A 12,717-nucleotide genomic window follows, 5' to 3' on the forward strand; every position below is an offset into this window, starting at 1 on the left:
CAGTATTCACGGTTATGTGCATAAAAATTTTGTTTTAAAAAACTGAATGTACACACGGACTGTAAGAAACAGAAGGAAATTGGTCCACATTTTACAGTTAGCAGAGAATCCTGAATGGCACTGGCCAGGCCACGTTTTCTTTTATACAAATGGGGAAGTAAAATGAGCCTCACTTGGCATCAGAAGTCAATCCAGTTATATTTAATAACTGAGAAGTTCTTTTTTGATGATCCATTAACTATGTAGCTTAGGATCATTATCTCTAAATTCTTGTGGTTTTAGTAGCTTTATTCAGTGGCATAATAAGGAACAGTTTTCTTCACCATGTCTTCAATAATGTGACTTAGACCAGTCACTTTTCATTTTGAAAATGAGGAGAGAGTCTCTGGAGTCTTTCCTTCTTTGTCGTTCCTTTGTAGGACTCCTGGCCTTTGGGATGTTTTTCACATTCAAAGGCACTGTGCTTTATTATACATGTGTGTGTATATATATATATATATGTGTATATATATATATAAACAAACTTCCTTCAGAAGACTGAACCACATTATTCTCAGCCCTGCTGACACAATAAATACTAAAAACTAAAGCAACTGGTGAAACTCATTGTACTACTTAAAACTTAATATGATGTATTAGATGTGTAAATTAACCAAAGGTTATTTTACAAAATGAGACATTGGTTTTTATGTCTAAATGCTATTTCTGAATAAATGAAATAGTAATTAGATTAGGAACTGATTTTCATCAGTGTGTCTGAAAAACTTCTGTATGCACATGATGGAATTGATAAATATTAAATGAGAACAAACTAGATATGATTAGGACATTTGAAAACCTAATTGTGAACTTATTTTTAATAGTTATTGAAAGGATGAAAGTATTTAAAATAATGCACAATGTCTTAAGTCTTCCTAAATCAAGATTTTGGTTAAAATGCTTTTAGGAATATTAAAAGCAGAGTGAGTTTTTTTTGTTGTTTTTTTTTTTTTTTAAGTAAAGCATAAAATGGTTCTAAATGTAAAATAAAGTCATATAAAATAAAGTTCTCTTTTGGTCTTGTTTAGTGATTAAATCTAATGAAAACAAATTTAGGAAGTGAAGACCAAGAATGAACTTTACTCAAGGTTTTCAAAGTTTTGCTACTTCCCCCCCCCCCCCCCCGAATTATCTGAATATCAAGATTGTGCCCTATAAATGGCTTCCTGGGGAATACTTAGGATTTTTAAATAGTGTAATTTCACTATTTAGTACTTGCCCCTAAAGATAAATTTATCTCCTAAAGATAGTATTTTTGTCTATTTAGAGGTAGTCAACCAATGTCTAGGTCTAAAACTGAGATCTTCCCTTGAGGTAGTAGTTCTTATGCTTCTGAAGGTGTGATTGTCTCATGCCTGTTAATGCAGATTCCTAAGCTTTGCTCATCCTCTCAATCACATTTCGACTTAATAACTCATAAGAAATCGTTATTCTTAAAAGCATCCCAGATGATTCTGAAACACTGTCCAGAGCATTCCTTCTATTCGTGAATATATAAAGTCCCCTGTTGGTAAATTCCCCAGAGCCAAACCTTTCCTTCTTATGGAGAAGTACTTTTATTAATCATCTACTCCTGGATTAGGTTCTTCCTCTTCTGCCTGGGTAAAAAGATTTTCACTGTTAACATTAACCTAAAGATAAGCATTAACATAGAGATTAATTCTTCCCTAAACATTGTTTGATTAATACAGAAATGTATTTAAAATGTGACAGTCATATCAAAATACCATGAATTAAATATAAGCAAAGAATCTTACCTCATAAAATTAAAAATCACTGGATTGTTTGCAAACATAAAGTTCTCTTTTATTGAGTATTTACCCTGTGCTAGACAGTGTATCAAATGTGTTCTTTTATATCATTTTATTCCATGGCACTATTACCATCCTCACAGAGAGGAAATTTGGCACAGATTAAATAATTTGCTCAAGGTTACAGAGCTGGTAAGTGCTGAAGTCAGATGTCTCCAGCCCTTCTGGAGATTGCATTCCCAAACATCAGGTCCCTAATTTTTTGGAATGTATGATTATAATTAAGTGAGTTGGTCATGGTCATCAAAGGTCCTGAGCACCCATTTTCAATATGTAGGTGTGTATATATGCAGAGGGGTTCCCCTAAACTACCAAGCAATGTGCTGACACCAGGTGAAAGTGAAAGTTGCTCAGGCATGCGACCCCATGGACTGACCATGAAGTCTGTGGAATTCTCCAGGCCAGAATTCTGGAGTGGGTAGCCTTTCCCTTCTCCAGGGGATCCTATAATTCAACTCAGTTCTGACACTTACCTGCCTAGAGATAGCATCTAATTTCAAGGTAAAGACCCAGCTTCCACTGCTGAAACCAATTGCAAGCCCGAATAGTGAATAGTTACCTGTACTTCTGAATAGCTATAAATCAGGGGCTCCTATGACACTTCCTTGGGTTTGATGAATCTGCTGAAGTGGCTCACAGAACTCAAAATTAACATTTTACTTACTAGATAACATAAAAGGGTATAACTCAGGAACAGCTGGGTAGAAGGTAAACACTGGGCAAAGCCTGAGCAAGGGTGTGGAGCTTCCATGCCCTCTCTTGCAACTGTGTGTGTTCACCAGGCCTGAAGCCGTCTGAATCCAGTCTTCCCGGGTTTTTATGAAGGCCTCGTTACACAGGCGTAATTGACTAAATCACTGACCACTGGTGATTGATTCAACCTCCTGCCCATAGGGCCTCCCTCATAACTCAGTCGGTAAAGAATCTGCCTGCAATACAGAAGGCTTGGGTTCGATTCCTGGATTGGGAGGATTCCCCTGGAGGGAGGAGGAAATTGCAGTCCACTCCAGTATTCTTGCCTGGAGAATCCCATGGTCAGAGGAGCCTGGTGGGCTACAACCCATGGGGTCCGCAAGAGTTGGAGACGACTTAGCGACTAAACCAGCCAACAGCCAATCCATGGGGAGTTTAAGGACAAGTTGCTTGGTGCCCCTGGCAACCAGAATCTATCCTAACTGAGGGGTCCAAAAAGCCACTATTTTATTATTAGGAAATGCTGATGATTTGGGGAGCTCAGTGCCAGAAACAGAGATAAAAGACAAAATATGTATTGCTTATTATAAATCATGATACCACAGTCATAGAATAATGAAATAGTCTCTAACTTGTCTTATGTTTGTACATAATTTTATTATAATAAAAACAATATATATATACTAAAATTTTCAAAGAATTTAAGACCATTCAAGTTGGAGAAATGAGGGTCTCTGCATCTTACGGGTACACTGTAAGCCAGTAGTAGCATGAAGTCACACACTTTCTGCACCAGAGGCTAAGCTGCCTTCAGTCATACCACACAACTCTCTGTAGGTAGATTGGAGGCTATTCCAGTTACTATGTTTGCACAACCAATTATCTTTAAGGTTAGTGGTATAAACAATCATTCACTGTGCTCATGGACTCTGTGTTAGGAATCTCTGCAGGACACCATCATCATGGCTTGTCTCTGATATCCAGGGTTTCAAGTGGAAGGAAGACTTGATGGCTGCTAGCTGGAATCCTCTAACAGTTTGTTCATTCACACATCAAGAAGTTGATAGTACCTATTGATTGGGTGCCTCAGGTCCTTCCTACATTGGCTTCTCTGTGTCATCTTTCTTTGTAGGCTAGTTTTTGGATTCCTGTAGGATGGTACCTAAGTTCTAAGGCAAACTTTCCAAAAGGTAGAAAAAAACAGGCAAAAGCTGTTCATATTGTTCTTTATGAACTAGACTTAAAAGCCATGTATTCTCTTTGTTAAAAGTCAGTCACTCCAATGGAACATAATTAAAATTCCAGAAATAAACCCATGCATATACAGTCAACTAATATCTGAGGGAGAAAATACTGAATGGAGAAAAAGTCATTTCAGTAAATGGTGCTGGGAGAATTGGATATTCACATGTAAAAGAATGAAACTAGAATATTATACCACTCACAAAAATTAACTCAAAATGGATTAAATACTTAAATATGAGATCTGAAACAAACTCCTAGAAGAAATCATAGGAAAAAAGTTCCTTGATACGGATCTTGGCAATGATTTTTCAGATATGACACCTAAAGTACAAGCAAAAAAAAAAGGGGGACAACATCAAACTGAAAAGTTTCTGCATAGCCAAAGAAGTGATCAACAAAATGAAAAGATAACCCATAGAATGTGAAAATATCTGCAAGCCATATATCTAATAAGGGGTTAATACCCAAAGTAAGTAAAACAAATAGCAGCAAAAAAGCCAACAAACCAATTTTTAGTTGGGCAAAGGACCTGAATAGACAATTTTCCAAAGAAGATATAGAAGTGGCCAAAGGTACATGAAAAGATGCTCAACATCACTAATCCTTAGAGAAATGCAAGGCAAAACCACAATGATACATCAACTCACACCTATTAAAATAGCTAGCATCAAAAAGCTCAGTCATGCCCAACTATTTGCAACCCCATGTACTATAACCTGTCAGGCTCCTCTGTCCATGGAATTCTCCAGGCAAGAATTCTGGAGTGGGTAGCCATTCCCTTCTTCAGGGGATCTGCCCAACCCAGGGATTGAACCTGGGTCTCCTGCATGGCAGGCAGCTTCTTTACCATCTGAGCCACCAGGGAAGCCCACCAAGAAGACAGGAGATAACAAATGTTGGCACGGGTGCAGAGAAAAGAGAACCCTCGTGTGCTGTTGGTGAGATTGTAAATTGATACAACTACTGTGGAAAACAGTATGGAGATTCCTCAAAAACTTAAAAATAGATCTACCATATGATCTAGCAATTCTTCTGAAACCAAGCAGGACCCTGCAGGGCCTTCTAAAGGACAGAACTCCTGTGACCCTTGACTCTTGTTGGTAAAGAAACTTTAGCCTCCTAGGCCTTCCCTGCGTTTCAAAGAGCAGATTTAATAAGTAAGAAAATGCAGAGACAAAGGAAAGTAGGCACACAAGACAAAATAATAATTTGGCTATAAAATAAAGTCGAGGACCTTTCATTGTTCTCAAGGGCTGTAGTTAATATGCTGAGCCATGTGTTAAGTTGCTTCATTAGTGTCTGACTCTTTGCGACCCCCTGGACTGTAACCCGCCACGCTGCTTTGTCCATGAGATTCTCCAGGTAAGAGTGGGTTGCCATGCCCTGCTCCAAGGGATCTTCCCTGACCCAGGGATCAAAAACACGTCCCTTATTTCTCTTGCACTGGCAGGTAGGTTCTTTACCACTTGTGCACCTGGGAAGCCCCAAGCCCCGCAGTTATTCTGCAGACAGTAAAATCCCAACCAGGTGGAGGAAGTTAACCACATGCTGATCAACAGCACTAGACACCCGACTGGCTGGATCCAGAAAACTGACAACTGAGATCTCCAAAATACCACCAGGCCTACTAGCTTCTGCATCCTTCCAGAAGAGCAAGGGTATGTTGGCTCTACTGCGGAGACCCCCATGCCCATCCTCAACTCTGGCTTTTGTAATTATTCCAACAGCTGGGAAGGCTGATGCAGCAAAGACAAGATATATGAGTATTAATGATTAACCTGAATGATCCTTCCACTTCCTTCCCTTTCTGAATCCCATCTCTTACATAGGTTAGCTACTCCATCTCTTTCCCCTTAATGTATGTTTTCAATTAATTTAATAAACCATGTGATTCAAGCGACTCAGTTGAGCCTTTCTGTTCTATGACCTCTAGGATAGTCTGATGAGTAGTGTACTTGAAAGCTACCATTGTAATTTTCTGCCCCAGTAGTTTCTTTGCATGTAATATGTTAGTAAATCCACGCAGCAGTCTTACATGGAAGGAACTGAGGATACTGACTCAGAGAGGGTAAGTAACTTGTCCAAGGCAGCACGGCTAATAAAGAAGGGAGCTAGAATTCATGCCCAGATGACATGGCTCCAGAATCCACATTCTTTTTCACTAGACTCCTTCACTTTTGCACGTTCAATACACATAAGATGTTTGACAAACAGGAGACATACTGTCTGATGACTTAAATGGTAGAAACTTTGCTCTGTTTATTTCCACATAGCCTGTGATAAATTTTCTAGCTTCTTTAAGACTCAGTTTCTTCACAGAACTTATTTAACTATTATTTAAGGTTAACCTATGGGAAATTTGTTTATTCAGCACGTGGCCCCTTGTAGTTGTCTAAGTAAGAACGGCTAGCGCTCATTCCCCACTCTAGGGCAGGATTGAGAACAAACCTTCATCATTTTCAAAGCTCAGTTATCTACCCTGTTTGAACCACACTTTCCTCAACTAATCACAAAACAGGTGCCTGTTGTCAAGGCCAGACAAGGGTTCCCTCAACATTTCAGCTTCAAACGACTTAAGCAAATCTCTTTCGCCTCAGTTCTGGTTTTTGGACCCCACTATTTTTTCGTTCTGTGGGCAGTTACCTGTAGACAGTTCCCCTGAGAAACAGGCCCATGGGCCGCCCAGCGTCTGTTCCTCCGTCCACTCCTCGACTCTGGGCCTGGAAAAGAGCGTTTCGCAGGGACCCCGGGCGCCTTCTACTTCGGACTGGGTAACCTCAGTCGTTCACCCCAAGCACGAGCTCCTGGTGGGCCGGCCGAGGGCAGGGGGCGTCACTGTGCAGGGCGCAGAGGCGTCCGAGCACCCGCGGCCCAGCTCACAGAGCGCGCGCGGCGCCCGGCACTTGCTAAGAGCTCGTCAAGTGTCACTACAGGCTTAGTTTGGTGATTGAGGTCCAACAGGGCCTTCAGACGCCCTCCTCCGTTATTCTCCCCCTCCTCCTCCGCACGGCCCCCTGCCTCGTCCCGCACACTTTCCCCGACCTCTCTTCGGGAGCTTCAGAGCAAAGCTGGGTAGCTTTCTCTCCTCTCTCGCGGTGTCACGGGGACGCCCCCTTTTCCCACCCAGGGCGTGGCTTCCCTCTGCCACCGCTCCACACTCGAAGAGCGCTCCTTCCTCTTTAGCTCCTCCAGTGTGCGGTCCGACCGCCACCCGGCCACCTCTCAGGATAGGCCGAGTTCAGTTCAGTTCAGTTCAGTCGCTCAGTCGTGTCAGACTCTTTGCGACCCCATGGGCTGCAGCACGCCAGGCTTCCCTGTCCTTCACCAACTCCCGGAGCTTGCTCAATCTCATGTCCATCCAGTCGGTGATGCCATCCAACCATCTCATCTTCTGTGGTCCCCTTCTCCTCCTGCCTTCAATCTTTCCCAGCATCAGGGTCTTTTCCAATGAGTCAGTACTTCACATCAGTGGCCAAAGTATTGGAGTTTCAGCATCAGCATCAGTCCTTCCAATGACTATTCAGGACTGATTTCCTTTAGGATGGACTGGTTTGATCTTTTTGCAGTCCAAGGAACTCTCCAGTCTTCTCCAACACCACAATTCAAAAGCATCAATTCTTCGGTGCTCAGCTTTCTTCATGGTCCAACTCTCACATCCATACATGACTACTGGAAAAACCATAGCTTTGACTAGACGGACCTTTGTAGGCAAAGTAATGCCTCTGCTTTTTAATATGCTGTCTAGGTTGGTCATAACTTTTCTTTCAAGGAGCAAGCGTCTTTTAATTTAGGCCGAGTTAGCGGGACATAAACCGTGTTCCTGACGCACGGCGAGAACTAGCTGGAGAGTCTCGATCGTAAGAGGTCCGGGCACCTCCAGCACTGAGAGGCTAGAAGACCGAAACGCCAGAGGGGCCGAAGGCAGCGGGCCGGGAGGGGAGGCGGGGCCAGCTGCACAGGCGGGACCTAGTGGAGGAGGCGGGGCTCCAGGTGCAATGGGCATGGCCCCAGAGGTTCAGTAGGCGGGGCCCAAGGCGCAGTAGGCGGGACCTAGTGGAGGAGGCGGGACCCGAGGTGCAGTGGGCGAGGGGTTGGCAGGCTCAAGGGGAGACCTTTACGGCGGAAGGCGGTGCCCGCGCGGTGGCGCTGTGCGAAGTTTGCCGAGTACCTTACTCCGGCTGCGGCGGGAGGTGGGGCCGGCGCAGTGGAGTGGGGCGAGGCAGTCGGAGTGGGCGCGCCCCAGCGTGTGTGGGGAGGCGGGGCCAGGCCCGATCAGGGACAGGTCCTCAATGGGCTGGCGAGAAAGCGGGGGTCGGCCGGCGTCGTAGAACGGGGCGGGGCCGGCCGGAGTAGGAGCGGTCCCTGCGCCAGGGGGCGGGGCCTATTCAGAGCACCCGCCGGCCACCTGGTTCTGTCCCAGTTGCAGTGGCCCGAGGCGCTCGGTTCCCCCTGCTCCTGTAGCTCTGGCGGAGTCTGCGCGATGGGAGACCCGGAAAGGCCGGAAGCGGCCAGGCCCCAGCCAGAAGAGGTAAACAGCGCTGTCGCTTCCTCTCCCGCCCTGCTGTCACGCCTGGCCTCTGGGTTGCGAGCTGCGGCGGGGACCTGCAAAGTGCAGGACCTCTGTAGTAGATTTTACTCATTGCCTCCTGAGACCCGGGGTAGGCCGGGCCTCGAGCTCTCGCCGCAGCCTCGTTTCGTCTTTTCGAACGCCCAGAAGGCCGTCCCCGCGGAGGGGTGAGGAGGGAGCCGGTTTTCTGCTTTGTTCTGTTTCGGGGCGACCCGAGGGCAATACCCTGAGACTTCAGATCCCGGCAGGGCGCACCCTCTTCCATCCTTCCCTCTTCTGGAGCCCTGGCAGGGTAGGTTGAGGCTAGGGCCGAGGACTGGTGGCCCTACTGGAGCAATGCATTCCATCTCTGGGATGGTTAATAGGACTTGGAAGGATGCGTGTAGAAACTGACACAGGTGGATGGGGTGAACTGATGAGTAGAAAGGCTTCAGGAAGTCCTCATAACAATGGCAACGATCTGGTTAGGAGACCAGTTTTCCTCAGACTCCGCTAAACGAGCTATGAATCTTTGGGGGTACCACTTTCTTCATTTCTACAGTGGAAATGATACTTCCTTCACAAAGAATTAAGTAAAGTGCTTTATGCAAAGTATCACGGAAGTTGTGGGTGCTTAATAAAACCTACCTTAACGTGTTCATCTTCTCGGCTTCTATATTAGGGAAAGTTTTAGTCGCTCAGTCGTGTCTGCCTCTTTGCGACCCCAAGGACTGTCTGTAGCCCATCAGGCTCCTCTGTCCATGGGATTCTCCAGACAAGAACACTGGAGGGTAGCCATTCCCTTCTCCAAGGGATCTTCCTGACCCAGGGATGGAACCTGGGTCTCCTGCATTGTGGGCATATTCTTTACCATCAGAGCTTCTAGGGAAGCCCTTCTATGTTAGTACAGGTACATAACAACAGTAAACACACTGGGATTCATTATGCTATAGAGCTGTAGGGTAGTTAAACTTGTTGTGCTATAATTTTCTTACCCTGTTATTTTGTAAATACTTCTATTGCTGTGTGTGGTATCTTTGATTATTTTTAATAGAGTTTCAGCTCACAGAGATTCAGCTGTCAGATTCACAGAGATTCTTACATTTCTTCAGAAAGGTGTAGATTCCAGATTTGGGATTTTACTTTATTTTGACTTTGTAAACATTTAGTAACTAACAAATTGTAAATAGCCCTCAAACTTTCTCTTCCTCTTTTGAAACAAACACATTGTCCTACTGTAATGGGACAATTCAGATATTTTTGTTTGTGGTGGTAGCTCCAACAGTTCAGACTTAAGACCTGGAAGTTAATTTTTATTTATTATCCATATCTCAGTACAGACCCACAAAGACAGAGGCAGAACTTTAGATCTAGAATGAAGTTCAATGAGCACCTGTTTCACAGTTTTTAACTTGAGATGCAAGGATGCCTTAAGTACTCTATTTCTATAGATATATTGGTGCAACTTGGGCCACCTGCATCAGAATCACCTGGAATACGTTGTAAGAAATGTAAATATCTGGGTCTACACCCCAGATATAGTGAATCAAAGTCTCTTGGGATGGGTTTGGGACTGCATTTTTAACAAGCACTTCAGATGATCCTGGTACACAGTTTTGTTTTGTTTTGTTTTGTTTTGTTTGGGGTATGCCAAGCTACATGTGAAACTACTCCTACCAGGGGTCAAACACGTGCCCCCTGCAGTGGAAGCACAGTCTTAACCACTGGATCATGGTACACATATTTTAAGAACACTGTCTTGAAGAGTTTATAGATGAGCTTGAAGGGGCTTATGAATCTCCTGAAGTTTGTAGGTTTTATATGCGCAGCTGTGAATTTCCAGAGGAAAGAGGTCCAAAATTTTGATAGTTTCCCCAAATTAACTATCATTAATCTAACTGATAGCCCCTGTTTTTGAAATGATACGCCCAGGACCACACAACTCAAGTTTAAAACCAAGATCTAGGTTTAAAACTAAGTTCCCCCTCCTGGACCAGTATTCCACCTGTTTTGTCAGATTTGGTGGGAATGGAAAAATGAGAATAAAAACATCTATGAATAGTGTATAACTCTGATAGCATCCAAACATTTTACTTCACCCGAGGAGAAGGAGAGAGGTGAAGGCAAGCTAATGAAAGTCGTGTACTGGAGGTGGATAGGAAGAAGGGGCTGTGTAGAATGCCAGTCTAGATCAGTGCAGGGTGAATGCTAGCTGGGGAGTCTTGACCCAGATGACTGCCCTTGCATGTCCTGACACTTCTTGGGACCAGGTGACCAGAATCAGGAAGCACCATTCTGAAAAAGACAGTGGAAAGTTACTAAGGAATGCCTATGAGAAACTGTTTCACGTTTTCCTCACTTCAGCACTTGTGTGGTTACAACAAATTAGTTGTCTCTCTACTTTCCGTCTTACCAGCTGTCCAATCCTGTTTACCACTGCCAAATTAATCCATCAATAAACCTATGCCTCCATGTCACTTCCCTCAAATAAATACTCCCCAAAGGGTCTTAATTCCCACACCAAACTGCCCAGCTCCTTCGACTGGCAAAGCAGCTTTTTCATGTTAACTACTACATCTTAATTCAGGCTGTCATTTCAATCTCTGAAATGGACACCGTCGTTGCTACCAAAATCTAAGATTCTTTTCTAATTCAGCCTACATGTGGATATTCAATTTCTCTTTCTCATAGTACCCTTGTTCGTGTTAATTCCTACTCAGAAACTTCCCATGACTCCCTATAGGAATGATTTTAAACTGTGCTCCACAATGAATGCCAGCACCTGGGGGTGGAGGGTAAGTGGGAAGAGTTGAAATCTGAGCCTCCTAGTGCCCCCAGGTGTTTGAAAATCTCTGACCCAGAAAATTCCTAACGCCTTAGTCCCATTGATACCCACAATGTGGATACTTTAGGGAATTCCTCTTCATCTCATCTTGATCCTTTGCTTTAGCCAAGTCAGGTCACCTCTGCCTTTGCTTTATGTCCATTTCTGTCACTTTTAATCCCAGCTGCCTCTTTCTCCACCTGCCCTTTCTCTTTCTGTCAAGAGAAATACCTGCATTCTCTAGTCTGCATTCTCAGCTTTGCTGCTGCCTTGTAGCTTCTCCCTGGATAATCATATCCATCCTCTTGGCGACTACTAATAGGATCTTCACGCCATGAGAGAGTAGAGAGAGTGCTCTATCTACCATAGTGTTATATTTTCAGCTGCCTTCTTGATGTCTTGAAACTGAACCCCTTATCTTCTTTATTGATCAAATTGATTTTTTAAAGGCTTTTGTGTTTGTAACTTCTTACTATTGTTAATGACTTGGGTTGGTGGAGGTGTTTATTCATATTAAATTCTTGTTAAACATGTAATGTGAGAAGCAAGAGTTTTTGTCTGATTTATTCAGTTATTCTCCAGGTGCTGAGCACTTTCTAACATTAGAGAGACCACACAGTTCTTCAGAGCACACTTGGAAAAATTGTGAAGTGTTTTCTGCCTTCTTTCTGGTGTTATTTTCTTCCATTGTCCCCCACATACCATAAGTCCAGATTTAGAAAGTTACTTCCAGTTCTTTTTCCATATTGTTCTTTGCTTCTAAAATATGAGTTCTTAGCCCACATCCACAGAGAATGCCCTGGAGAGCCCAGAATGTGGGGATATATGATCCTCCTGACAGTATTTTAAAATGTGTGTGGATTTTCATCATCAGGAAAATAAGTAATATTACCATCTGTAGCCCAGTTCAAAGGTCTGTGTTCGTTAAAGCCCCTCTCTTCACACGGCAGGATCTTTCCAATAGCCCCCTAATTCAGCTTCTTAACAATCCATATTACCATGATGGAACAGGAAGAATATATGTATTTAAATGTGACTTTCATTTGAAAGTCGTTTAAAGATAGTTGTTGTCATCAGCAGTTTTTGCAGTCCAGATGTTGATCAATTATCAGCATTTTCAAACTCCATTCAGGGCAAGGGTGCTTGGTGCAAGGGTTGCTGCTTGTGATGTCATTCCCGATTGTTAGTGTGGTGCGCACAGCAAATAGAGTGAAAGTAAAGAATTCCAGCTCTGCATATAGACCTGTACCCCCAGGACAAAATACATAACAAAAAGAAAAATGCAAAATCATATCAAAATGCTGCATAGTGTGATAAAAACAAGTGTAGTCTACAAGAACTCAAGGAAGAACAATGTGGGCCAAGATAAGTTTGAAATATTTGTTGACTGAAAACCTCAACCTTTTAAATTGCGATTTGAATAGCTCACTTTTTAAGCCTTTCCAGCAATTTTCTAATTACTTCATGAATTATAGAAGACCACCTTTCTAAGGCCAGAAACATCCCAACAGTTAATAGTAACACAAAGCAATTTTAAAAGTTCATAACACTTGAGAGTA

The 12,717-nt window shown here is 43.4% G+C and overlaps 1 protein-coding gene across 1 annotated transcript in view; it reads left to right on the forward strand.

Annotated features, from left to right (window-relative positions):
• The first annotated feature begins 7,999 nt into the window (after nt 1-7,999).
• Nucleotides 8,000-12,717, forward strand: part of RRM2B (ribonucleotide reductase regulatory TP53 inducible subunit M2B) — a 44,726-nt gene continuing 40,008 nt past the window's right edge. The window contains 1 exon segment of the mRNA XM_070477315.1: nt 8,000-8,316. Within this exon segment, the coding sequence (XP_070333416.1) occupies nt 8,269-8,316 (48 nt within the window). The 5' untranslated portion in view covers nt 8,000-8,268.

Source organism: Odocoileus virginianus, chromosome 15 (genome assembly GCF_023699985.2).
Source record: "Odocoileus virginianus isolate 20LAN1187 ecotype Illinois chromosome 15, Ovbor_1.2, whole genome shotgun sequence".
NCBI classification, from domain to species: Eukaryota; Metazoa; Chordata; class Mammalia; order Artiodactyla; family Cervidae; genus Odocoileus; species Odocoileus virginianus.